We start from the raw sequence: 23,970 nt of genomic DNA, 5'->3' as shown, positions 1-23,970 counted from the left end.
AAATTCTTGGGGTGAATGGGCCTCAGGCCAGGAAGCATCCATCATGGCTAGAGTGTTTCTTTCACAGCTGGGATCTTTCCTGTTGAATCACTGTCTGTCATCCATACTGAAACAGCAATCTTTGGAATTTTGAATATGGTGTTGCCAACTTGAATGTTTCCCAGTTACTCTTTTTAGAAAGACAGCTTATTTTCTTGAATAGAGATTAGGTTTGTAAATGTGTCCTCATTAGCAGGGAAGAATTGGGCACTTCTCCAGAAAGCGCTGGCCATCCCAAGAGTCTCCTGGATGCAGAGCAGCTCTGGGTGGCCTTTAGAGGGAGTTCCGTCTCAGGGCTGTCCTTTCTGCCAGGCGGATGTAGAGCTGAATCACTAAGGACACAATGGAAAGGGAGGGGCAAAAGTGAAGCCTTTATATTTCCTCTTCAGGGACACAACTCACATCACACCTGCCAAATTGTCCACTGCACTCTGGAAAGCAAAAAAGGTAAAGAGAAGTATTTCTGTACTTCATTATTTTAGCTATGCTTGTTGTCTTAGAGGAGCAGATAAGAGTAGTAGAATACGGCAGTTGGACAGGTGTGTAATGAACCAAATGAGCATGAAGATTATTCTTTGATTGAGTGTGGCTTTTGCTGATCTCTTGATGAATACATTAACATGTTTGTTAATACATTAACATTGATGGTGTGCATTTTTAAAATCCTTGAGGCAGGCTGACTTAATTTCAAGCCTCTTATTTGTTTAGCAAAATAGATCTCTGTTGATGTTTTCCACTTACTAATAACCCTTATTCAGAGCAGAGCTCGTTACACATGGCTCTGGCCTCTGTGTGATGAAACTTTTCTTAGTTTCTTAGAAGATCTTAACTGCATTGGAGTGGCCTTATTAATAACTTGACATGTTGGAAAGAATGCCTTACAATGTTCCGTTCTCTTGCAATATTTAGTGACAGTATCCCCTTTTAAGATATGTTTATTCCTCACATTTCCTGAATAGTTCTTCTGTTTTCTAGAAATCTTCCTCCTTAACCTGGAAGGGCTGCAGCCTTGGGCATCCTTTTACTGTTTTTCTCCCATAAGAGCTTCCAGATGACACATTCCTTTTGCTTGGGAGGGATTTTTCTCTGTCTGAAAGCAGACAGAAGTGTACACTAAAAAAATTTTCTGCCATTCCTTCCTTCTTTGGTAGCTCACTTCAAAGTCCTTCCATGGGTCTGTGCATCTGCAGTAGGGCTCTGTGTGACTTGGGACTTACGTCTTTCATGGTGTCCTCTTTTCTTAAACCAACTGCATAAATTAGACTAGAAATTAGACTAGAAATTGTAAAATATTTATACTGTTGATTTCTCTAATGCATATCATTATTGCGTGATTGTGCAAGACATGGATCATTTCACAGGTAGGATTTCCCTACCCTCAAGAATGCTAAGTCTAGTGAGGAAGACTAATCTATTCAGTGAATGAGAATCTGTATATTCATCCACACATTTGTGCGTCAGTGTCTCACAAAGACAACCACTCAGATCTAGAGGAAACAGTCAATTAAGGTTATTGCATAAAATCCACTGAACACAAGATTAACGTGGATACTCTGTTGTGCTAACAGCCAGAAGGGTGAAATTTCGGAAAATGGATGATGAAAGTAGAGCTCTTAAGAGTTAGGTTAATGATAGTGAAAACTCTGTCTTGCAAATAAATGTGCCAAATACCAAAGGTCATGCATTAATTCATAGTATATATTCCCAGTGATTTTTGAGAAAAACCTAAACCTAAATCTTTTCTTCTTGGTGCTATGAATTAAATGCTTGAAGAACTAGAAGATCTTATTGTGAAGTGAGGAAAATAATACCATATTTTAATAACCATTAACTATTAGAGTAAACCTATTGATACCTTGTATCTTAGGCTAAGTTTCTTAATTTTTCTGGTAAGATGCTCTCCTTATAAAATAGGGATAATAATGGTGATGCCATAAAAATAAAACCATTTTACCTAAACTAAAGCTTGTTATCTGAGTAGTATCCAATGGCAAGTGGAAAGAGCATGGGTTTCAGAACAGAGGGGCTGGTGTTCAAATCCTGGCTCCCCCACTTACAGTGTGTGAATTCCCAAACCCTCATTGTCTTGTCTTCAAAACTGGGGTAACATGATCCATCTTGTAGGACTTACATTCTGAATAATGTATGCAGTGCTTGGCACATACACGAAATCTGCAATTCAGTCATTTCCTTTACAAAGTAATCTCACACAGGTGTGTAAAGGGGTGTGTGTATTGATGCCTATCATAGCTCTTTTGCTGATGGTGTAGAGGAGGAGGCCATTTGGGTGTCTGCCTCTGGGGAGTGGATAGGCAAAATGTGGAAGCACAAAAACACAGTACTTACAAGCAACAGAGGATGTTTCCAGAGTAACCTGGATGAGTCTTAAAAATGTAGTACTCAGTGAAAAATAAATTATTTAATGTAAGCTCATTTTGAAAATGAAAAATGCATAAAATAAGGAAACATTTTTAAGGACACATGTAAATAAAAGAACATGCTTTAAACAAATGATAAGTGTCGTCTATGGAGATGGAGGAGAAAGGAAATGAATTGGGTTGAAGTCAATAAGCAAAGAAGAGAATTGTGGCCCAATGATGGCTGTGCCAAGAAAACCAAGGGGTATGATTACTTCAGTCCTCTATGCTTGTGGTTAAAAAAGAAGAAAGAAGCAAACAGATTAATAATAGAAGAGTGCATAGGGTGCCTGGGTGGCTCAGTTGGTTGGGGGACTGCCTTCAGCTCAGGTCATGATCTCGGGGTCCTGGGGTCAAGTCTGCATCAGGCTCCCTGCTCAGTGGTGAGTCTGCTTCTCCCTCTGCCCCCTCCCCCTGCTTGTGCTCTCTCTCTCTTTTGCAAAAATAATTTTTAAAAAATCTTTAAAAAATAAAATAATGTAAGAGGGCATGGCTCACATGGGTGGTCTATCAGTATATCCCCGCATCCTTTCCCTAGGTGCCTCCCTAACTGTAGGGCTACTTAACTCTTCTATAAAGGCAGGCTTTTTATAATGACAATGTGACATAGATTTAAGAAGAATAAAGTTTACATTTACTTCTGAATCTGAAATTGCATTCTAGATCCTGACTCCATTAGCTAACTCTATATACTGAAATGCAGAATGCAGTATGAAGAGAGTAAGGTTTGGACATGCTTCATTATTGGACCAAAATCAGTTTCTTATTAAAGCAACAAAATAAAGAACTTTCAAGGATGTTATTATTATTAGACCTGTTACAGAGAACTCTATTACAATTAACTTGAAGAACAGAGTCCTGTTAAAGGTATATGCTAGTATTTTCATTAAATAAGATTAGTAAAACTTTTGTGTTATGTACCTTTAAAAAAAAAACTGTCCGGAGCAAAGAAAAGTACAGTCCAGGCTTGTTATAATATAACTTCTAGGCTCTGTTATACTATGCCGGGTGGTCTGATGAATGGAATAGTTAGCGTCTAGTCCTTAATGATTATTTTAGGAGAACCAACTTCAATTATAGGGATGTGTCATCACCATTTTTGCCATATAAATTTGGTGGGTTATTATTTTGAAAGTCCATGAGTGACATGTTTCCTTTCAGTCTCTCTCTGCCTGAGAAGTGCTGAGCTGTGCACTCCCCTCCCTGCTCCAGATCTGAGGCCTTCACCCTAGGCCTTGGCTTTGTTTGGCTCATAAGGTGCAAAGCCCTATGTTTTAGTGACAGGTGTGACACTAACGCCTAAATCAGTAACCCAACAGTGTCACACCCCAGAGAACACACTTCCAGTGAGCTCAGCTCGGATATGTACTGTCTGAAAACAAGGCAAGTTAGTAACTAAAATAAATATACCCAGGTGGCGATAATAGCCTGGCTGTCTGTCATAATAGCCTGGAGAATATAGGCCTAGACTTGTGTTCTACAAGAGTGCACAGCTATAATCTAGAAGATGAGAGGAAGAGGAATGAAATCGTCCCATATCACTGGGGGACTAAATGAGGGAAAAAATGTAGGCTGGGCTAGAAATGTGTGAGTGTGAGGTAGGTAGGCTAATTGGTTCTAGCAGACATGGTGTGTAAAGAAATCCTGAAAGAAATCTTGCAAGTAACAGAACACTCAGTCAAAACGAGTTAAAGTATAAGGAAACATCATCTTACACGACAAGAAATCCCACGGCAGTACAGATCCAGGACCAGTTAATCTGTCTACTCAGTTAATCCGTCTACTCAGTTCTGTCCTCCTTCCCTCTCTGCCATCTGACTTACCCTCTTGGGCTGGCTATGTCACAGTCACACAATAGCTGTCATGACAGTAGTCATGTGAAGACAAAACAGCTCTGAGAAGGAGAGAGTTGGCTTCCCCCTGTGAATCTTTTATCAAAGGGAGGCCTCTTCTAGAAGCTCTGCAGTGACTTTTGTCCTTATTGGCAAAAATCATGGCACCTTCAGATCTTTAAAATTCTATTTATTTCCCCCCAAACGTGAGTGAGGAGTAATTGAAAATATTATATATTTAAAGTGTACAATGTAATGATTTCATACACATCAACATTGTGGAATGTTTCCCAAGATTACATCCATCAACTTACATAGTTAACTGTTTTTTTTTTTTCTTTTCCTTTAGTGAGAATGCTTAAGATCTACTCACAGCAACTTTGTACTACACATTACTGTATTATTAACTGTAGTCACCATGCTGTACATTAGAACCTCACAATTTCTTCTTATAACACAAAGTCTGTACCTAATTAGTCACTAATGTGGGATAGAGAATTATCTCAATTGGCTTTAGCCAGTCAAGTCTTGCTCCTGGGGCATGGAGCAGGCATGAAGGTGTGAAGCCTTTTCTGAAGTACATGGCTAAGTGGAAGTTGCTTCATGAGATCTTTGTTTTCTTAGCAAAGAAGAAGGGAAGGGAAGGGCTGAACAGCAGGTATTCAATTTTTTTACTGAGCCATCTAGGGAGAATTTGAAGGTATCTGGAAATAGAAAAGTGTTCTCCTCCTATGAGGCTGTGAAGGTAGGCAGTCTAGTGGGACAGCATTTTATTTGGCTGAGCTTGTGTAGCTTGAAAATTTTCTTCTTTTATTTTTAACATTTTATTTATTTGAGAGAGAGAGAGAGAGCGCGAGAGAGCGCACGAGTGGGGGACAGAGGCAGAAGGAGAGGGAGAAGCAGACTCTCTGCTGAGCAGGGAGCCTGATTCAGGGCTCAATCCCAGGACCCCGAGATCATGACCCAAGCTGAAGACAGATGCTTAACCAACTGAGCCACCCAGGTGTCCGAGCTTGAGAATTTTTCTGTGCAAATTCCAGGATGAGGGGGAGTCTGATGGTATGGATGGTAAGAACACAAAAACCTAATTCCTTCTGCTCTTTTGTGGCAAACAATTTTAAATGTACACAAATTATAGTGAGACAGCTTTTAACTACTGGTTGAAAGGAACAGAATCTTTATTCATTAGAATCTGCAACTAATCCCCACCTCTGTCATTTACAGATTTCTCGAAAACTAGAATATGTAATTTTTCATGAAACAGTGTGCCCAGACTCTTAAATTCATGAAATTAAGTAACTGAACCCCATAGATTATCTGTATTTCCAAGTAATATTCTTGGATTTTTTTCTCCCATCTGTTCTCAGATAGTGCTGGGCATAAAATGGATTCCCTCAGCAGAGCAAACGTTGAATTTTGCCTTGATGTGTTCAAAGAGCTGAACAGTAACAACGTAGGAGATAACATCTTCTTTTCACCACTGAGCCTGCTCTATGCTCTAAGTATGGTCCTCCTTGGTGCCAGAGGAAACAGTGCAGAGCAGATGGAAAAGGTATGGAACACAGCTAAGATTTCCCTGTAGCCTAGAGATCTTCTGTGTACCCCTGTGTGTCAGCCAGATGCTCACATCTTTATAGCAAGGAAATTCTGCCGTCTTGTGGAAGGAGAAACGTTTGGGAAAATCGTATTTCTTAAAATGAATAATAGCTTAAATAATGCAATAGTGATAATACAAATATCATAACACATATAACACAGTCCCTTCCCTTTGGTGCTCTCATGCATTCATTTCTGCAGTTTACTTTTTCAAGATTTATATATGACAGAGAACATATGTGAGGTACATAAACCTTAATGACACTTTAAAAGCTCTCAAGTTTTTAAAAATATTCATGAGTACAGTTGAAGCTCATAGAAGCCCTGTGTAGCAGGTAGGGGTTATTATCTCCCTTTTACAGGGGGGGGAACTGAGAGACTAAGAGAAAAGGGGTGACTTTTCAGGTTACATAGGCTGATACACAGTGATTTTTTCCATTTATATATTTTTAATTGCTATGGAAAATCTAGATAAACATCACTAACTACTCCTAGAGTACTCACATACCATATTATTGTTTGCCCTTTATTTCTTTACTCCATATTTTGATGCAATTTCATGATTTTCTTGCTCTCAAAATAGGTATTGTACAGGGACACCATGTAATGTTTTACATGAACCCCAGATGGTCACTGTCATAGTGAATGGCCTGAGACTGGTGGGAGGGGGCAGAAGAGCCCCGTGGACAACAGCTCCGTCCCTGAAGACTGGCAGATGGTTGTCAGGGAATATCTCTCAAGCTCGTTTTCCCAAGCATGAAACGGGGGTGAACCTGTCTACGTATAAAGCTATCGAGAGGGCTCAGTAAGACGTGAAGGCTGAGTTCAGCCCCAAGAATATGACTAAATGTTAGCTGTTAGCCCCAAGAATATGACTAAATGTTAGCTGTTACTGTTGGTCTTTATCTGAAATGGAGGAACAGACGCTTGTAAATATTCACTTTTAGAGACTGTATGTTGCTTTTGATGCCCGTCGATCCCTGTTTTTCTCTTCTAGGTGCTTCACTTTGATCATACTTCAGAGTCATTAAAACCAGAGTTCAGGGACTCAGCTAAGGTATGATAATATCATGGCTGTGCTGTCGGATGCTCTTTAACACAAGAGCACCAAGAGATTAGAGTGCAGGGGTTGAGTAACAGCCTCTCTTTGGCCCTTAAGGGACTTAGCCGTGTCTCCCTTGATCCACTCCTTTGGTCTTCCCGATAATTGCTATGGCCTATAGAGTTTACATAATGATAACGATGATAATAACGCTGATAAAGTCCCCCAGATTTTATCATACCATTTACTGTCATCCTTGCTCCAACTTTCTGTTCTTTTATGGGCTGTGCCATATATCTCCATATGGCATTGAGTCTGCCAGCTTCATCTATGGAGTGGTAGATTTTTTTCAGTGGAGGCACTGAGAAAGGATACTGATGACCTTATATCAGTCCCCAGGAAAACAGGGCCTGAGGTTGCCCAGCGTACATTGCCTGGGACCATGATACCTGCTCTTTTCTAGTAGGAGAATTCCTTTTGAAAGTGAAATTGTATAGAATTCACATATGAAGATGGTTGTGTTTGATCGTGATTGAGAAAACACGTAAATACATACAGGTTCACAGAATACTTGCTTCACAGAGCTCCACTTGTGAGGAATTGAAGCTCATAGTTTGGGAAACTTTTCTTTAGGGAATGTCCTTTCTTTAGGGATGTCCTATAACGTCCTTGAGTTCAGATGCATCAGAGCTGTAGGTCTAACAGAATTGCTCCTGTGATGGGTGAGTAAGGTCCATTCAGTGAAGACCCATTGGGATCTCTTTATGAAAACTGGTGCTTTTGGACTAACCCACTGGGGCCAGCAAGTGCTTATGTGTTTTGCAATAGCTTACAATTCTGCATACCATCTGTGAGTAAGGTCACAGCATGCTGAGATTATTGTGCTAGAGGAAATCTAGAGAAGGAACATGACTTCAACTCTCCAACTCCTTGTTTGTTAGTATTCTCTACGCTTTTATTCAGAGGCAGTCATCTTGCTCTCTCCTTACTGTTTTCACATATGTATAACCCTCTGATGGCAGGAAATCAAGCAACTTAATGCTCCATTCTTTGTTTACTGATGCTTCAGTGCAGCCAAGCTGGAAGGATTCATTCAGAGTTTGGAGTCTTATTCTCTCAAATCAACCAGGCAGACTCTAACTATACCCTCAGCATGGCCAACAGACTCTACGGGACAAAGGCAATGGTGTTGCATCAGGTATGTTCATATGGAATGCTGGGCCAATGCTGTCTCGGCATCCTCTAACTATCACACCATAAAATAAGTAAAGAGCAGGAAGAGCTGCGCGACATTCATCTTTAAGAGATTAAATTTGAGCTGACTTAGAGTTTCAGTGAAATGGTTTTGCCAAACTCTCATTTAAAGTTGTGAAATATCACATAAAAGTTTTATTTCCCCCCAAACCACCAAAGTTGCCCAAGAAGCAAGGTCAGGGAAGAATTACAGATACATACTCACACATGCCATGGGGAGACCTGGCTCCCCCTTAGACCTCAAACAAGCAAAATGTACTCACTCTGGTCCTTACTTGGGTAATCACTCTAGATCTCAGTTTTCCAATCTAGAATGTGGGGTGGTAACTCCCATTTGTCGGCTTCAAGAGATCAGAGTAGTGAGAGTGAACTGCAACTTGCCATTGTGCTTCGAGTGTTTTAGAATGAAAAATATCAATGATATGACAGAAGAAACAACCAAACATTTCTGAACATTCCTTTTGGAAAGCTTTTTGATTTGTTTAAATCCATTTGTTTTATTAAGAATAAGTACATATGGATTCCGCTTTCTTGCAGATGTACATACACGAACTGCTTTTGTCTCTGTGTTGTATATTTTAGAAAACACAGAGCAGTAGACTTTGGCTTCCCTTACACGGTTTTTTTTCTGTGATTGCTCTTTCTTTTACAGCAATATTTAACTTGTTCTAAGAAACTCTATCAAGCCACACCACAAACTGTTGATTTTGAACAGTCTCCAGAAGAAACGAGGAAAACTATTAATGCTTGGGTTGAAAGTAAAACTAATGGTAAGAATAAGTTCCACATGTGTCTCCAAACTTTATTTGCACTGTTTTGATAGGCTGCTTGAGTCAGCGCTAACAAGGAAGCTGAGTGAAGTCCTGGACCCAACCTAAGCAGGACAAGAATGGAGGAAATGGAGTATTTTGGAATATTTGTAAATATCCTTTACAATCCTTTGTCCTAACTGGGAGCTAACTCAGTGACTCTGAGAATGAGAACACTATTTCTACTTCACAGAAGTGTTGTACATTCTGCAATTAAATTTAGTTAAATTTAAATCTACCTTTCACAATTTTAAAATAAACCTTCTAATTATCAATTTTTAAAAAAAATTGGCAGGTTAAATGTTGAGATTTAAAGATGTGTCCATTTCATTATTTAAAAATATCTAGTTAAGGAAAGATTTAAAGAAAAACAAGTAGAGAGAATACTATAACGAATCCTTATTGACCCATCACTCAGTTACAAGATTTATTACCTAAAGCCAATCTAACAGCTATACCCTTGCGCTTTTCCCCTTACCTCTTTCAGGACAGATTCCAGAAACCATCTTTTTTTCTTTTTTCAGGTTGTTTCCTTTCAAAAATATGTTATTTAAAAGAAAATACCACTGCATAAGATGGGATCGGGTGGGAGACAAATCATAAGAGACTCTTAATCTCACAAAACAAACTGAGGGTTGCAGGTTGGGGTAGAGAGGTAGCGAGAGGGTGTTGGGGTTATGGACATTGGGGAAGGTACGTGCTGTGGTGAGTGCTGTGAAGTGTGTAAGCCTGACGATTCACAGACCTGTACCCCTGGGGCTAATAATACATTATATGTTTAAAAAAAATAGAAAAAGAAAATACCACGGCACCATTATTTAATCTATAGATTAAAAAATAATCATTTAATATTAACAAATAGGCAGTGAGTTTTTGTATTTCATCAATTGTCTCTTTTTTTGTTTGAATCAGGACCCAAATAACATTTATACATCGCAGTTGGTCAGTATGTTTCTTACGTCTTGATGTTTGAATTAAACATTTTTGATTGAAATAAATATAGAGAAATTCACACATTCTATGTTTGCTGTTCAGTTGAATTATCACAAAGAAATTAATCACAAAAGGGAATGCCCTCAGGTAACCTCCTTCCACCTCTACCAAGTCAGAGAAATAAAACATTAGTTACTAGGAAGGGCGCACTCCACGGTTACTGTTGTGTCCCCTCCCAGAAACTAACCCACCCTATTGCCAAACATTAAGACTTCTCTAACTTCTTTACTGTATATTAGCTGTGCTTATTTAAATATTTCATGTAATTAGAATCATAAAGCATATATTTAGTGTTTTTTTAGGTTAACATTTTATTTGTGAGAGTCATCCATGTGACTTGGTTGGCATGATCTGCTCCTTTTCACAGATACCAGTTTTGTTCTCTGAAAATACCTAATATATTTATCTATTCTACTGAGGCTTAATGAACACTGGGACATTTTTAGTTTGGGTCTATTACGAATAGCACTGCTATAAGCATTTTGATACACATATTTTGGTACATACATTGTATGTAATTTTGTTGGATGGACACCTTGGAATGGAATTGCTGATCATATAAGGTATATATATATATATATATATTCAATTTTAGTAGACATCGGTTTTCTAAAGTGGTTTGCCAGTATACTTGCCCAAGCAATGAATGAGAGTTTTATTTATCCCTCAACTGTGCCAACACGTGTTAGTCTTACTAACTTTAGTCATTGAGTTAAATTTTAATTTGCATTTCCTTTATGTATGACATCATTGAACATTTTTCAGACACTTCCTATCTTCCTTTGTAAAGTGCCTATTTGAATCTTTTGCCCATAGGTAGGGATGGTTTGTTTGTTTTTTTCTTATGCATTTTTAGTAGGAGTTACTGAATACATGTGTTGCAAGTAATTTCTACCATTTTGTATCTTTCCTTAATGGTGCCTTTGATGAATAGAAGTTTTTAATTTGAAAGGAGTAAGATTTATCAACCTTTTCCTTTATAGTCAGTACCTTAGCATTACTTTTAAATAAACCTTTGTCTACTCCTAGCTCATGAAAATACTTTTATATGTTATCTACTAGAAACTTTATTGTTTCACTACAGTCAAGATTCATTAAAAAAAAAAAACTCATTCCACTCCACATGGACATCTAGCTGACCTAGGGGGACAGGATCCTTTCACCATTACACGGCAATGTAACCTTTATCATAAGATAGATGACCATATATGTGTGGGTCTGTTTCTGGGTTTAGCGTGTTCCATCTGTCTATTCTCATGAAAATACCACAATTGTGGTGGCTTTACAATACATCTTAATAACCAGACGTGTTAAGTTCAATGTTAATCCTCTTCTGGGGCTGCCTTGACTTAGCTTCTTGGTCTTTTGCATTCCATATACATTTTATTTACTTATATTTGAATATAGTTGATGCACAATGTTAACATTAGTTGCAAGTTTACAACACAGTGATTCAAGTTTATACATTGTGCTATGCTATGTCCACCACAAGTGTAGCTACCATTTGTCCCAATTCCTTGCTATTACAGTATCCTTGACTATATTCCTTATGCTGCTTTTTATTCTCTTGACTTATTCATTCCATAAGTGGAAGCCTCTATCTCCCTCTGCCTCTCCTCTGGCAACCATCAGTTTGTTCTCTGTATATATAGGTCTGATCCTGCTCTTTGTTTGTTTATTCATTTGTTGTTGTTTTATGCATTCATAAAAAAGGATGAGATCATGCCATTTGTGACAACATGGATGGTCCCAGAAGGTATTAATGCTGAGCTAAATAAGTCAGACTGAGAAAGGCAAATATCATATGATTTCACCATAAATGGAATCCATACACCTTTTAAAATCAACTTATCAACTTTTGTTAAACATACTAGTTGAAATTTTATTTGGAATGATATATATTGAATCTATAGATTTGGAGAGAATGGGCGTCTTTATAATATTCAGCTTCCGATCCATTTCCATGAAGTTTACTTCTGTTTATTTAGGTCCTCTTTAATTTTTTTTCCATGACTTTCTGTATTTCTCTATGTTAATGTCTTATATGTATTTTCACAAATGGTTTTCAAATATTTGAAGTGTTTACTAAATTTTAACTAGTATCAATTATTTCAAATTTTATTTGTTGATGTAGAAATATATAATTTACTTTTGTATATTTGCTGAATTCTCTTAATTCTAGTTTAAAATATAACTTCAGTTTTTTTTTTTTAAGATTTTATTTATTTATTTGACAGAGAGAAATCACAAGTAGGCAGAGAGGCAGGCAGAGAGAGAGGAGGAAGCAGGCTCCCTGCTGAGCAGAAAGCCTGACATGGGGCTCGAACCCAGGACCTGGGATCATGACCTGAGCCGAAGGCAGCGGCTTAACCCACTGAGCCACCCAGGCGCCCCTCTAGTTTATATATTATTTTAGATTTTCTATAAATACAATCATTTCCTCTTCAACCTTTCTTCTTTTCTTTTCTTACTGGCTAGTGCCTGCTGTTGAATAGAAGTACTAATACTAGGCATCCTTATATTTTATCTTGTCTCTGGATTTATATCTTGTTACTGGATGGTTTTAATAATATATATTTAAATGTAATGTTTGTTGCAGATTTTTAAAAAAAGATTTTATTTATTTATTGGACAGACAGAGATCACAAGTAGGCAGAGAGGCAGGCAGAGAGGGAGGGGGAAGCAGGCTTCCCACAGAGCAGAGAGCCCGATGCGGGGCTCTATCTCAGGACCATGGGATCACAACCTGAGCTAAAGGCAGAGGTTCACTGAGCCACCCAGGTACCCCTGTTGCAGATATTTTTGTGAACATTTTTTTCAGATTAGGGAAGTTTCTTTTTATTTCTGTTTTTCTAAGAATTTTTGAGACAAATGACTAACCATATTATATTAAAGCCTTTTCTATATCTATTGAGCTATGATTCTCCTTTATTATGCTAATTTAGTGCATTACATTAATAGATTTTTTTAGTGTTAAACCAACCTTTAAGTCCTAGGATAAACCAAACTTGGTCATGGTATATTGTACTTTTTGTATATCACTGAGTTTGATTTCTTAATATTTTCCTTAGAAATTTTACTCCTGTGCTCATGAAAGAATTTGAACTTAGTTTTTGTTTATTGAAATATTCTTGTCAGTTCAGGTACAAAGTTATACTCACTTCGGGGTGCCTGGGTGGCTCAGTGGGTTAAGTCTCTGTCTTCAGCTCAGGTCATGATCTCAGGGTGCTGGGATCGAGTCCCACATCGGGCTCTCTGCTTGGCAGGGAGCCTGCTTCCTCCTCTCTCTCTCTGTCTGCCTCTCTGCCTACTTCTGATCTCTCTGTCAAATAAATTAAAAAAAAAAAAGTTATACTCACTTCATGAAACTAGTTGGCAAATGTTTCTGCTCTTTTTCTAATTTCCAAAAAAGAGTTTATGTGAGGTTAGTGTGCATTTTTCTCCTTTAAATATTTGGAAGAATTCACTGGTGACCCTCTGTGCCTGGTGGTTTTTTTTTTTTTTTTTAAGATTTTATTTTATTATTTGACAGAGAGAGATCACAAGTGGGCAGAGAGGCAAGCAGAGAGAGAGAGAGGAGGAAGCAGGCTCCCCGCAGAGCAGAGAGCCTGATGCGGGACTCGATCCCAGCACCCCCGAGATAATGACCTGAGCCGAAGGCAGAGGCTCAACCCACTGAGCCACCCAGGTGCCCCCTGCCTGGTGTTTTCTATGTGGGGAAATTTAGAGATTTGGTTTCTCTAGCATATAGAGGTCTACTTATATTTTCTTTTTTCTTCTTGTGTAAGTTTTTGAATTTTCTTTAAAAAAAATATGTCCATTTTATCTAAATTTTCATCTGTATTATCATAAAATTGCTCATAATAGCCTTATATTATCTTCTTTATGACTTTTGGATATGTAATGTTGTCTTTTATTCCTGGAAATCTAAACGTGCATTTTTCTTTTTTTTTTTTCTTAATTAGCCTTATTATAGATTTATAGTTTTTTAGTCTTTTCAAAGAATTGATTTCTATTTTCTCTAATATAGATTTTTTATTACGTTAATATTTGTGATTATCATTTATTTCCTTTTTACTACCTTGGTATTAAGTTGCTATTCTTTTTCTAGTTTCTTGAGATGAACAATTGATTTTTCAGGTCTTCCTTTTTTAATGTACATATTTGAGACAATGGATTTCCTTTTAGGTGTCACTTTAACTCCATCTCACAATTTTTCATTTATTTTATTTCCATTATTATTCAGTTCAAAATATTTTCTAATTTTCATTGAGGTTTCTTCTCTGAATCATGGGTTATTTAAAGGTGCTCTATTTCCAAAAATTTGGAAATTTTCTAGTTGTTTTTTAGTTATTAATTTTTAGTTCAGTTCTTTTGTAGTCAAAGAACATAATAGTTCAATTATTTGAAATTTATTGAGACTTTTTACAGCAAAACATGTTCTGATTTTGGTAAAATTTTCATGTGCACTTTAAGATAATGTCTATTCTTTACTTATTTTTTTTAAAGATTTTATTTATTTATTTGACAGAGAGAGATCACAAGCAGACGGAGAGGCAGGCAGAGAGAGAGAGAGAGAGAGAGAGAGGGAAGCAGGCTTCTTGTTGAGCAGAGAGCCCGACGCGGGACTCGATCCCAGGACCCTGAGATCATGACCCGAGCGGAAGGCAGCGGCCCAACCCACTGAGCCACCCAGGCGCCCTATTCTTTACTTATTGGGAGAGATATTTAATTAATTAATTAATTAATTAATTAATTTACTAAAAAGATTTTATTTATTTATTTGTCAGAGAGAGAGAAAGAGAGAGTGTGTGCACAAGTAGGCAGAATGGCAGGCAGAAGCAGAGAGAGAAGCAGGCTCCCTACTGAGCAAGGAGCCTGATGCAAGACTTGATCCCAGGAACCCGGGATCATGACCTGAGCTGAAGGCAGCGGCTTAACCAACTGAGCGACCCAGGCATCCATATTTAATTTTATCAGGCCAACTTTGTTAATTTTGATGCCTGTGTTTGCATAGCCTTGCTTAATTTTTTGTCTGCTTTTTTTAAAAAAATCATTTACTGAAAAAGATGTATTAAAATCTTCCACTATGATTGTGGATTTTTCTGTTTCTCTGTTTAGTTATGTGCAGTTTTGCTGTGCATGTTTTGAAGCTGTGTTATTAGGTGCATAGATATTAAACTGCTGTATCTTCTCAGAGGATCAGTCCTTTCTGTATTACGAAACACCTCGTCCACCTTGTCAGGTTCTGACCTTCAATTATTTTTTCTCTAGCACTGAGAGACTAAAGTAGATCTTAAATTCTTGGTTCACTTTCTGTTGTGTTTCTTCTTATCTAGGCTTGGGACAACTTTTGAAACTTCATTATACTTTGTGGGAAAAATTGTCCAGAACCCTCTGTTGAGCTCACCTGCTCATGCTTCTCCTGTCTCTGGGCTCTTTACCCCTTTTGTATTGGTTTCCTGCTTCTTTGCACTCTATTTTTGGTCTTCCCAACTTTCTCAAGATGTGGACGGTTTTACTCAGTTTCTCTGTCTCTTTTAGTCACTTTCTGCTCAGGTTTTTGCATCTCTATTACTTATGATTAGCAGTTGCTTCAGAAACAACCCAGTGTAGAATTAAAAAAAAATGTATTCAGCTTTCCTTATAGTTCTTGCCAAGGATATTGATCTGTCATAAACTGCATTCTTATTGCCTGAAGACATCTCTTTACAACTTTTTTGATATTTTAATAATTTCTCTTCTGGTCTTTTATTAATTTCCCCTCCTTTTTTTTCTTTTTCTTTTTTTTTTTTTAAAGATTTTATTTTTATTTATTTGACAGAGAGATCACAAGTAGGCAGAGAGGCAGGCAGAGAGAGGAGGAAGCAGGCTCCCTGCTGAGCAGAGAGCCCGATGTGGGGCTCGATCCCAGGACTCTGAGATCATGACCTGAGCCGAAGGCAGCGGCTTAACCCACTGAGCCACCCAGGTGCCCCGTCCCCTCCTTTTTTTTCTTACAGAAAATTCACTGAAGGAAACAAATATTTGCCTTCATTTTCTCGTAGTCTAGATGATGACTACACCTTGAAATGTCATTTAATAATTTCCTCTGTTTTTATATTTCTCATAAGTTGGCAATTAGACCTAGAAACTTGTTAAGATTCTAGTGGTTTTTGCTTATGTGTTTGTTTTTTACTTTTGACAAATATGCTTCATTGGAGGTGCTGTGTTTCCATCAGGAAAGAAATAATGTCTGGGTGTACTCCCTTTTTTATGATGTTAGTAGCCTTTGATGATAATTGCCTAGGTCCATTATTTCATTAGGAGTTATAAAGTTGCAGTATTCTAATTCTTGCATTCCTTCTTTATAAGCTGGAATATTTCTATATGAGAAACTTCTTCTCATAAATTATTTGGTTATTCTAAGTACAGTTCATATGAGAAAAACAAAAAAAGAATGCTGAATTCTTTCTCTTTAATACCAGTTTCAAAACTACTTTTTATTCCTTCTAGCATCCTTCAAAGATAGAGTTTTATTTTTTTTTAAGACTTATTTATTTATTTGAGAAAGAGGGGGAAGGTAGGGGAGAGGGGGAAAGAATCTTAAGCAGACTCTGCACTGAGCATAGAGCCTGATGTGGGGCTTGATCTCACAATCCTGAGATTGTTCTTTAAACCAAAACCAGGAGTCAGTTGCTCAACCAACTCTACCACCAGGTGCCCCAGCCACTGAGTTCTCTTTTTAAGTATCCTTATGAATTCATAATTTTAAACATTTTGAGATGTTTCAATTTATTTGCCCTTTTTAGTCAGGAGTCATGTCTTTATATTGGCTCCTAAGTTCTTTTGACACTACCCTGCAGAATTTGATTGCTTCCTCACTTTCTAATTTGACCAGGGTTCCAGGCTCATGTCCTGCTCTTGACCTAGAATTACTTACTTCTCAAGGGGATCCTGAATCATTTTAATGAGTAATGATACTTAGAGACCATAAATCTGGGTACAAGACTACTCATTGAAACTGGCTTGGTTATTGTTTATAGGCCTTCTCAGTGAATATATATATATTTTTAGATGAAATACAGCATAATTTCTTACTGATATGACCAGTTCAAATACAGATTCATAGGATTTTTACTTAACGCCCCCCCTTTTTATATCTATTTCTCTTTTATCTTGTGTCAAAAATTCCAGATTCCAGTGTCACCAAAATTATTGCAAAATCACATCATTTAACATAAGCATGGTCTCAAAGCAAGAATACTAATAAAATATAACAGTATCTTAAGATATTTTTTTCAGTTCTTTCTGTCCTTAGTCTATATCTATCCAACTAGAGATGTACCAATTACCATGTTGGAAATAATCTGTCTCTGTGTGGTTGTGCCACCACCTCATTGTACCAATAGTTTCTGAGGTTTAAGAATGTAGACAATCATATTCCTTGATATAGGAGAGAATTAGATTTATTGAGTAACAAAATTAGGATGAAATAACAAAGTATCAACATTAAAGTATTAGAGCTAATTGCATTTATGAAGAACATGTCAGTGATATAAATACTTTTCTGAGAATAAAGACTACATTTCTAACATATTTGTATCTTACTATTTCACTTACCAGCGATAAACTCTCAACAGTATTTTCTTGATTGATGGATTGGTAGATGTTATTCAAGCTTAGTAATAGATGACCAGGTTAATATGTATTTATTCAGTTCTTTGTATTAAGTTGGAAAATGCTTGGAAAGGTCTACAGATTTTTCAGATCTGTTAATTTACTTAGAACAGTAGTGGAAAAATTAAGCTTAGAGTCTAATGTTCTGGATGTCCCTATGTTTCCAATTGTAAGATTATATTCCAAAAAGGTTTTATAAATTGCAGTGCACCAGAGTGCACCAAGAAGACTTGGAGTTCAATCTAATAGGTATATCTGATTGCATATTTTGTATAAATTCTGATTTTCAGGTATGTATTTACTTTAAGTCTTGGTATATACTTGAAATCCACTAATTGCTAGGACATTGTAAGAATGATCTTTTGAATACTTAAAATATTTAGGTGTGGTGAGGTGTTGGCAAATATAAAGCCTGATAAATATTAGAAGGAAGCCATAAGAGATTATTAATATTTTTTAAATAAGCAGTAATGTATAGAAAAGCATTGGGTATAACTAGGTATAAGACAAGTTGATCATTAGTTAATATACTAACTACTCCCTAGATGCCATCTTCTGATTAGAAATGACAAAACATTCAATTCTTGGACATAAACTTCATTTGACAAGGATAGTCTTGATGGCCAGGAGATAAAGTAGTTCTCCTGGCATCTCAAATTTATAACTAACCTTAAAAAAGAAATGGTTCCAAATTTCTAGTCACCATTCAACTCTGTTATTAATAAACCCAAGTTCAAATCCAAATACATTATCTGGGTTTTTTTTTATTATTATTATAAGGAAAAGTCACAAACCTCTTTGGAAAGGGAACAATTGACCCTTCTTGTGTAATGGTCCTGGTGAACGCCATATATTTCAAAGGACAATGGCAAAATAAATTTCAGGAAAGAGAGACAATTAAAAGCCCTTTTCAGCTGAGTGAGGTAAGTATTCTGTTTTCAGACTAATGACAATTTCCAAAGAATGCAATAATCATTTAAGGACAATTTAGAAAATTTTAGTGAAAATACTGGTTTAGGTTTCCATCGGTTTCTTTGTGTTTTTTATGAATTTTATTTTCATGGAGGTGACAGTGACCTTTCTCACAGGGCACCTAACTGGAGCCTTTGGACACTGGAGCCATCCTGCAGAGAAGAGAGCCTGCTCTCTCCTCACTCTTCCCCTATCCACACGTTCTCTCCACATATGCTGTGGTTGTTATCTCAGCACAATAGAGCTATCTATATTGTTTTTCTCCTAGACAGTCTCCAATTGGATTAAAAAAGAAAATGATCCAATGATGTCATTTTTCCACACAAATCACTTTAGGTGGTAATGTTGGCTTTGTTTTGAGAAAACATTATTGTTATTATATATATTACTATACATATGTATTTTATATATAGATAATTATATATATTATTTGAGCCAGTTAGGCTCTAACAATGGCTTATTTTAAAATAAAAAACAACCTTTGCAAAGGGAAGTAATAAAGGGTTACTTTATTGTTTATATTTTCCCCATGCCTTTAGTGTTTTTTATTTTATTTTATTTATTTATTTGAGAGAGAGACACACACAGCAAGAGAGGGAACACAAGCAAAGGGAGTGAGAGAGGGAGAAGCAGGCTCCCTGCCGAACAGGGAGCCCAGTGTGGGGCTGGATCCCAGGACCCTGGATTCATGACCTGAGCGGGAGACAGATGCTTAATGACTGAGCCACCCAGGCGCCCCATCTATGCCTTTAGTGTTAATGCAGATACTCATGTTAGGCAAAAAAAAAATCAGTGTATATGCATGTACATGCATATATGTAACTATTCTACCTAATTACATCCTCTTTTTAAAAAATAGGGTAAAAGTGTGTTTGTGGAAATGATGTATCAAACTGGAACATACAAATTAGCCTTCATAAAGGAACCGCAGATGCAAGTTCTTGAGCTGCCTTATGTTAACAACAAACTAAGCATGATTATTCTGCTTCCAGTAGGCACGGCCAGTCTGGAACAGGTAAAGAATGCTAATGTGCAGAGAACGCATGTGTGCTTGAACACCCCCCCCCCCCAAATATGGGTCCTCTGTGACATTAGTGTGCTCATTCCCTAATTCAGTCACACTCTGGGTTCAGTGGGATTGCCCCAGGGGCTGTGAGAGGGAGGGGGACCCTGGTCCCTGCCTTCAGGACAGTGTATTTTGGGGGAATAATTTATTCTTACACCAAAGAGGGCACAAGGAGGCAAAAGTGCCATCTTGTACAAGTACCACACCTACTGGTTACTTGACACTTGGGAAACATCATTCCGTAGTAATGAAATTGTAATGCGACTTAGGGTCTTAGGCCACAGAAATCTGATTAAGCCATCTTCCCTCTCAGGAGCAGTTTTTCCAGCCCAGTTATGACATGCTTGAGCTAGCCACTCTTATTAGCATCCTGGTTTTGTGGGGGAAGTGAGTGTCACGCCACTAAGAACAGGATATGGTGGTGGCAGGAGTTTGGGTCTAACCCCCTATCCCTGGCTGCAGCCAATGCTGCTCAGCACAGAAGCAGGCAAGCCACTGACCTGAGTGACTACACTTCTACTCCGGCCTTGCTGGGACTTCCCAGTGTTCTGCTGGAGTGACAAACAGTTTCTTAGGAGACCAGCTGTGCTTCTGGGATCTTGGGGAAGCTGAGGTATGCCCACAGCTGGGATGGCCACAGTCAGGGATTTCTAAGTCAGGAAGGAAGTGTCTGCTAGAGATTAAACAGTATGGAAAGCAGGTGGGGGATAGGGAAGGCTTCTTGAAACACCTGAGTTGGGATGTATGCGTTGGGATCTCTAGGAAGAGAAGCATGGCCATGGCCATGAGAACAGGTGTGATACTGGTGTGGCCAATTCAGAGGGGTGTGGACCTCTGGTTGCCTGTGGTGGGCTGCCATGGGAAGTTATTTGGAGGCAGATAGCATTTTGGAAGCCATTCAGAAGTGGTCTTTATCAGCTTGTGATACATTCATTTATTTGTTCATTTATTCATTCTGTACCAAACATTGTTTACTCTATGTTGAGAATTCTAGTGGGTTCTAGAACACAGACAAATGTGTGGTTTCAAAATACAGAGTTACAAATATCACGTAACAAGTGCCATGATAGACTGCTGAAAGTCTCAAGTAAGTAGAGAGAGTAGAGAATGAGGAACTCAGGAAGGCTCCTAAGATAATCTCAATGCCTCACTGGAAGAGTGGAAGTTGAGTGAGTGGAATTTGAGCAAGTGGAATAAGGGTACTCTGTTGTTCTAACCAGAGCAGAAAGCACATGCAAATGCCCTAGATGCCTGAGGCCCTGAAGCAGATTTATATCATGAAGTCATGGTAACTTGGATGAGGGAAGAAGAGGATGAAAGGAGAAGATAGTTAGGAAGAAAAACCACCTTTACTTTATATCTGATGGTATATTGTCAGGATGGAGAGAAGGGGGCCCAAAGTTTTCAACTCTCATGGTCGAACGATGGGGTTTTAGATGCCATTTTGGAGCTGTGTGGAGGGCTGGCTGGAGGGTTTCAAATGCCCAGGGGGAGAGCTTACACAAGATTATGGCACTGGGGGGAGGACGACAAGTGGGATGTGAGGCTGCATGGCTAGGTGGGGACATGAAGGGGCGTGTAGAGCTGAGCTTCAGGGGTATAGTGGAGGAGGAGTGGAGGGACCTGAAGCAGAGCAGAGCCATGGGATGCTGGCGTCACAGAATCCAAAGGAGACGCAAATTCATAATAGAAGGTGCGGCGAAATGTTTCAGGTTTGAGAACCAAGAAGAAGTGGTGAATTCACCCAGGACACGCAAGGAATCCAGAGGCCAGAGAGGGAGTGTAGGTGAGGCCTACATGCTGAGGGAAATAAAGCAGAAGACTGTAGGATACACATTTGAGACCTTGACTTAGAAAACGTGGATAAAAGATAGTAGAACAGGGAAGACATGGCTGAGTGTGAGATTCTGTTTCTTTTTTCCAGGTGGAACTGGAGCACATTTTCAAAGTAGAAAAGAAAGAAAGCAATACATTGAATCATTCACACTGGGACTTATAAAACAGACAGCATTTAATACAGAGAGCATGTGTTTGGCTCATGCGGACTCATCTGTGTTTTGTCTCTCAGATAGAGAAGCAGTTGAACGCGAAGACATTTTACAAGTGGACCAGCTCTGCTAACATGGTGGAGAGGGAAGTTGAAGTACACATCCCCAGATTCAGGCTTGAAATCAAGTATGAGCTAAATTCCCTGCTAAATTCTCTAGGCATGACAGATATCTTCAACGAGATCAAAGCAGATCTTTCTGGAATATCACCGGTTGATGGCCTGTATTTATCAAAGGTCATCCACAAGTCATATGTGGATGTCAACGAAGAGGGCACCGAGGCGGCAGCAGCCACTGGGGACAGCTTCCTTGTGAAAAGACTCCCCATTCGGGCTCAGTTCCTGGCAAACCACCCGTTCTTGTTCTTCATAAGGCACAGCCATACCAACACCATCCTCTTCTGTGGCAAGCTCGCCTCTCCTTAAACAAACAGGCTTGAGCAAGGTGCAGAGTCATAGAGGAGGTGCAGGGACAAACCCATGACTAAAAGCAGTTCATCCCCCCACACCTCTGTACCTCACTATGCTCATCTGCAAAATGGGCTTATGATATCTCTCAACTTATACCTTGAATTGGTGAACCTTAAGATTATGGAAATCATGGAAGAAGGTACATTTACAAAACAGATCCTCTAGTTCTCTTGTCTTTGGAGCCTCATTTAAATGTTATCTGGGTGACATAATCAAGTCAATGAGACTAGTTTGAAAGGGTTCAATTTGTTTGACTTGTATATATCCATGACCTCTTGAATAAGTGACCAATCTACTACCTTCAGAAAACCAATTTCAGGGCTTCAACTTTGATGGGATTTTTAAATATTGTAATTTTCCTTGTATGTATAGATGCATTATGAATTTTTGTTCAAAATTCTGTATTCGCTATAATAAATACATAAAATGCTTTCAATTCTTTAAAGATTTTAAATATACCACAGCAATTAAATGACTTATAAAGGGAGACTAAATAAGGAGAAGTCTAATTCAGTGAACATTTTCATGGAATTTTTGGCCAAATATTTTCAGCCCTTCGAATAATAGATTTTCTTTTTGCCTCTCTCTCCCCCTTCCTTTGTTCCTTCCATCTTTGCTTCATTCATTTTCTCTCTCCTTCCCTTTCTCTCTCTCCTTCCATCCTTCTTTCTTTTTTCAATAATGCAGTGAGTAATAGTTCAGAGTAGCAAAAGCCAGAAATCAGATTTTTATTAAAAAAGGATTTTTATTTAAAACATTTGAAAAAACTTCTTAAAGAGAAATCCTTCTTGTTTTCTATCCAAGATGACATGAGGTAGTAATCAGATAATAATGGCCATGATATATTTACTGCCTTCTTAGTGCCCTCTTGGTAAGTACTTCCTTCCAGAACTCTCTTAGAGATGTGAGCAAAGCAGAGGATCCTTTCAATTCTCCCTTCCCTAAACTTATCTTGAAAGAGACAGTCCAAAATCAGCCAATACTTCCCTCCTGAGATGCTGGGACACCCTCTTTTACCATTGGCAGTTGTGGCAGCTGACGGTAACTTTTCTTTCCCATCAGGGCACTGAAGGAAGGGGCTGACTTTACTCTCTAATAATAAAGATGTTATAAAGTAGCTGTCTTGCTGTACGTGCTCTCCTAGTGATCCTTTGTAAGCCACTTTGGCCTACTTCACAGAACACCCCAGTGGTCCCCAGGCACAGGAGTGTTTAACTGTGGTACAATGGAGAGACTTGAAGCAACAGTAATGGGTAGAGAAAAATAAGAGTTGTCTCTTGGCATCTACTTCTCATTTTAAACATCCTGAAGAGACAGAGAATGGAACCAGTCCAGTGAATGCTGGGCCCTTTGACATGAACCTTGCATGGGCTATGCAGGAGCATGGAGGTATCACTTGGACCAAGTGCCTTGGGCGTGACTGTAGCCAAGCTGCTTGGCACTCACGTGGCAGCCTCCATCTGTTGAAAAGACTCAGAATGACTGCCTACTCCCAGGCTGCAGTCATAGAACCCCAGAGTCCTCTTGAAGGGGTGGGAACTGAGAGTATGGTCATCATTTAGAGTCAAAGCAGGGAATACTTCTCACAGAGGGGCCTTCAGAAACACCAGTGTGAGTCCTGGGCTAGGAAAGGAGGGCTCAGAGAAACGGTGACTTAATCAGCCCCTGAGAGCACAGCTGAGAGGGGTACGATAGTCAGGATCCTGAGCCTCTTTGTAGGATGGAGCCAAGAGCTTTTTAGGGCACCCAGCCTGGGATGGGGAGAGCACAGCT

General features: G+C 38.5%; 1 protein-coding gene and 1 long non-coding RNA gene across 4 annotated transcripts; one reads left to right on the top strand and one right to left on the bottom strand.

The window, feature by feature from the left end:
• Positions 1-389: 389 nt before the first annotated feature.
• On the top strand, positions 390-22,606 carry SERPINB11 (serpin family B member 11). 3 transcript variants are annotated; one of them, XM_047697559.1, is made up of 8 exons: positions 390-486; positions 5,656-5,840; positions 6,882-6,941; positions 7,996-8,124; positions 8,833-8,950; positions 18,422-18,564; positions 19,473-19,628; positions 21,748-22,606. In XM_047697559.1, exons 2-8 carry the CDS (start codon positions 5,673-5,675, stop codon positions 22,150-22,152), a joined length of 1,179 nt encoding a protein of 392 aa, XP_047553515.1. In that variant the 5' UTR covers positions 390-486; positions 5,656-5,672; the 3' UTR covers positions 22,153-22,606. The 3 variants fall into 3 exon arrangements, with proteins under 3 accessions (XP_047553515.1, XP_047553517.1, XP_047553516.1); XM_047697561.1 differs by lacking the exons at positions 390-486; positions 5,656-5,840; positions 6,882-6,941; positions 7,996-8,124; positions 8,833-8,950 and adding an exon at positions 16,185-16,242; XM_047697560.1 differs by lacking the exons at positions 390-486; positions 5,656-5,840; positions 6,882-6,941; positions 7,996-8,124; positions 8,833-8,950 and adding an exon at positions 17,847-17,931.
• Positions 6,771-11,529, bottom strand: LOC125082206 (uncharacterized). The gene is made up of 3 exons (XR_007121911.1): positions 11,510-11,529; positions 8,444-8,568; positions 6,771-6,790 (listed from the first exon to the last, which is right to left on the bottom strand). It is a non-coding gene; the product is annotated as an uncharacterized LOC125082206 (long non-coding RNA).
• Positions 22,607-23,970: the final 1,364 nt, after the last annotated feature.

This window comes from Lutra lutra, chromosome 12, assembly GCF_902655055.1.
Source record: "Lutra lutra chromosome 12, mLutLut1.2, whole genome shotgun sequence".
NCBI lineage: Eukaryota > Metazoa > Chordata > Mammalia > Carnivora > Mustelidae > Lutra > Lutra lutra.
Note: the sequence above shows the minus strand (reverse complement) of the source record. Positions and strands in the feature narration are given on the sequence as shown.

What these genes read in the sequence shown, in the direction of transcription:
- SERPINB11 (XM_047697559.1), top strand. Translation starts at nt 5,673, where the DNA reads ATGGATTCCCTCAGCAGAGCAAACGTTGAATTTTGCCTTGATGTGTTC. An exon ending in GTGCAGAGCAGATGGAAAAG is followed by an intron (nt 5,841 to 6,881) that starts GTATGGAACACA and finishes TTTCTCTTCTAG; the next exon opens with GTGCTTCACTTTGATCATAC. An exon ending in GCACGGCCAGTCTGGAACAG is followed by an intron (nt 19,629 to 21,747) that starts GTAAAGAATGCT and finishes TTTGTCTCTCAG; the next exon opens with ATAGAGAAGCAGTTGAACGC.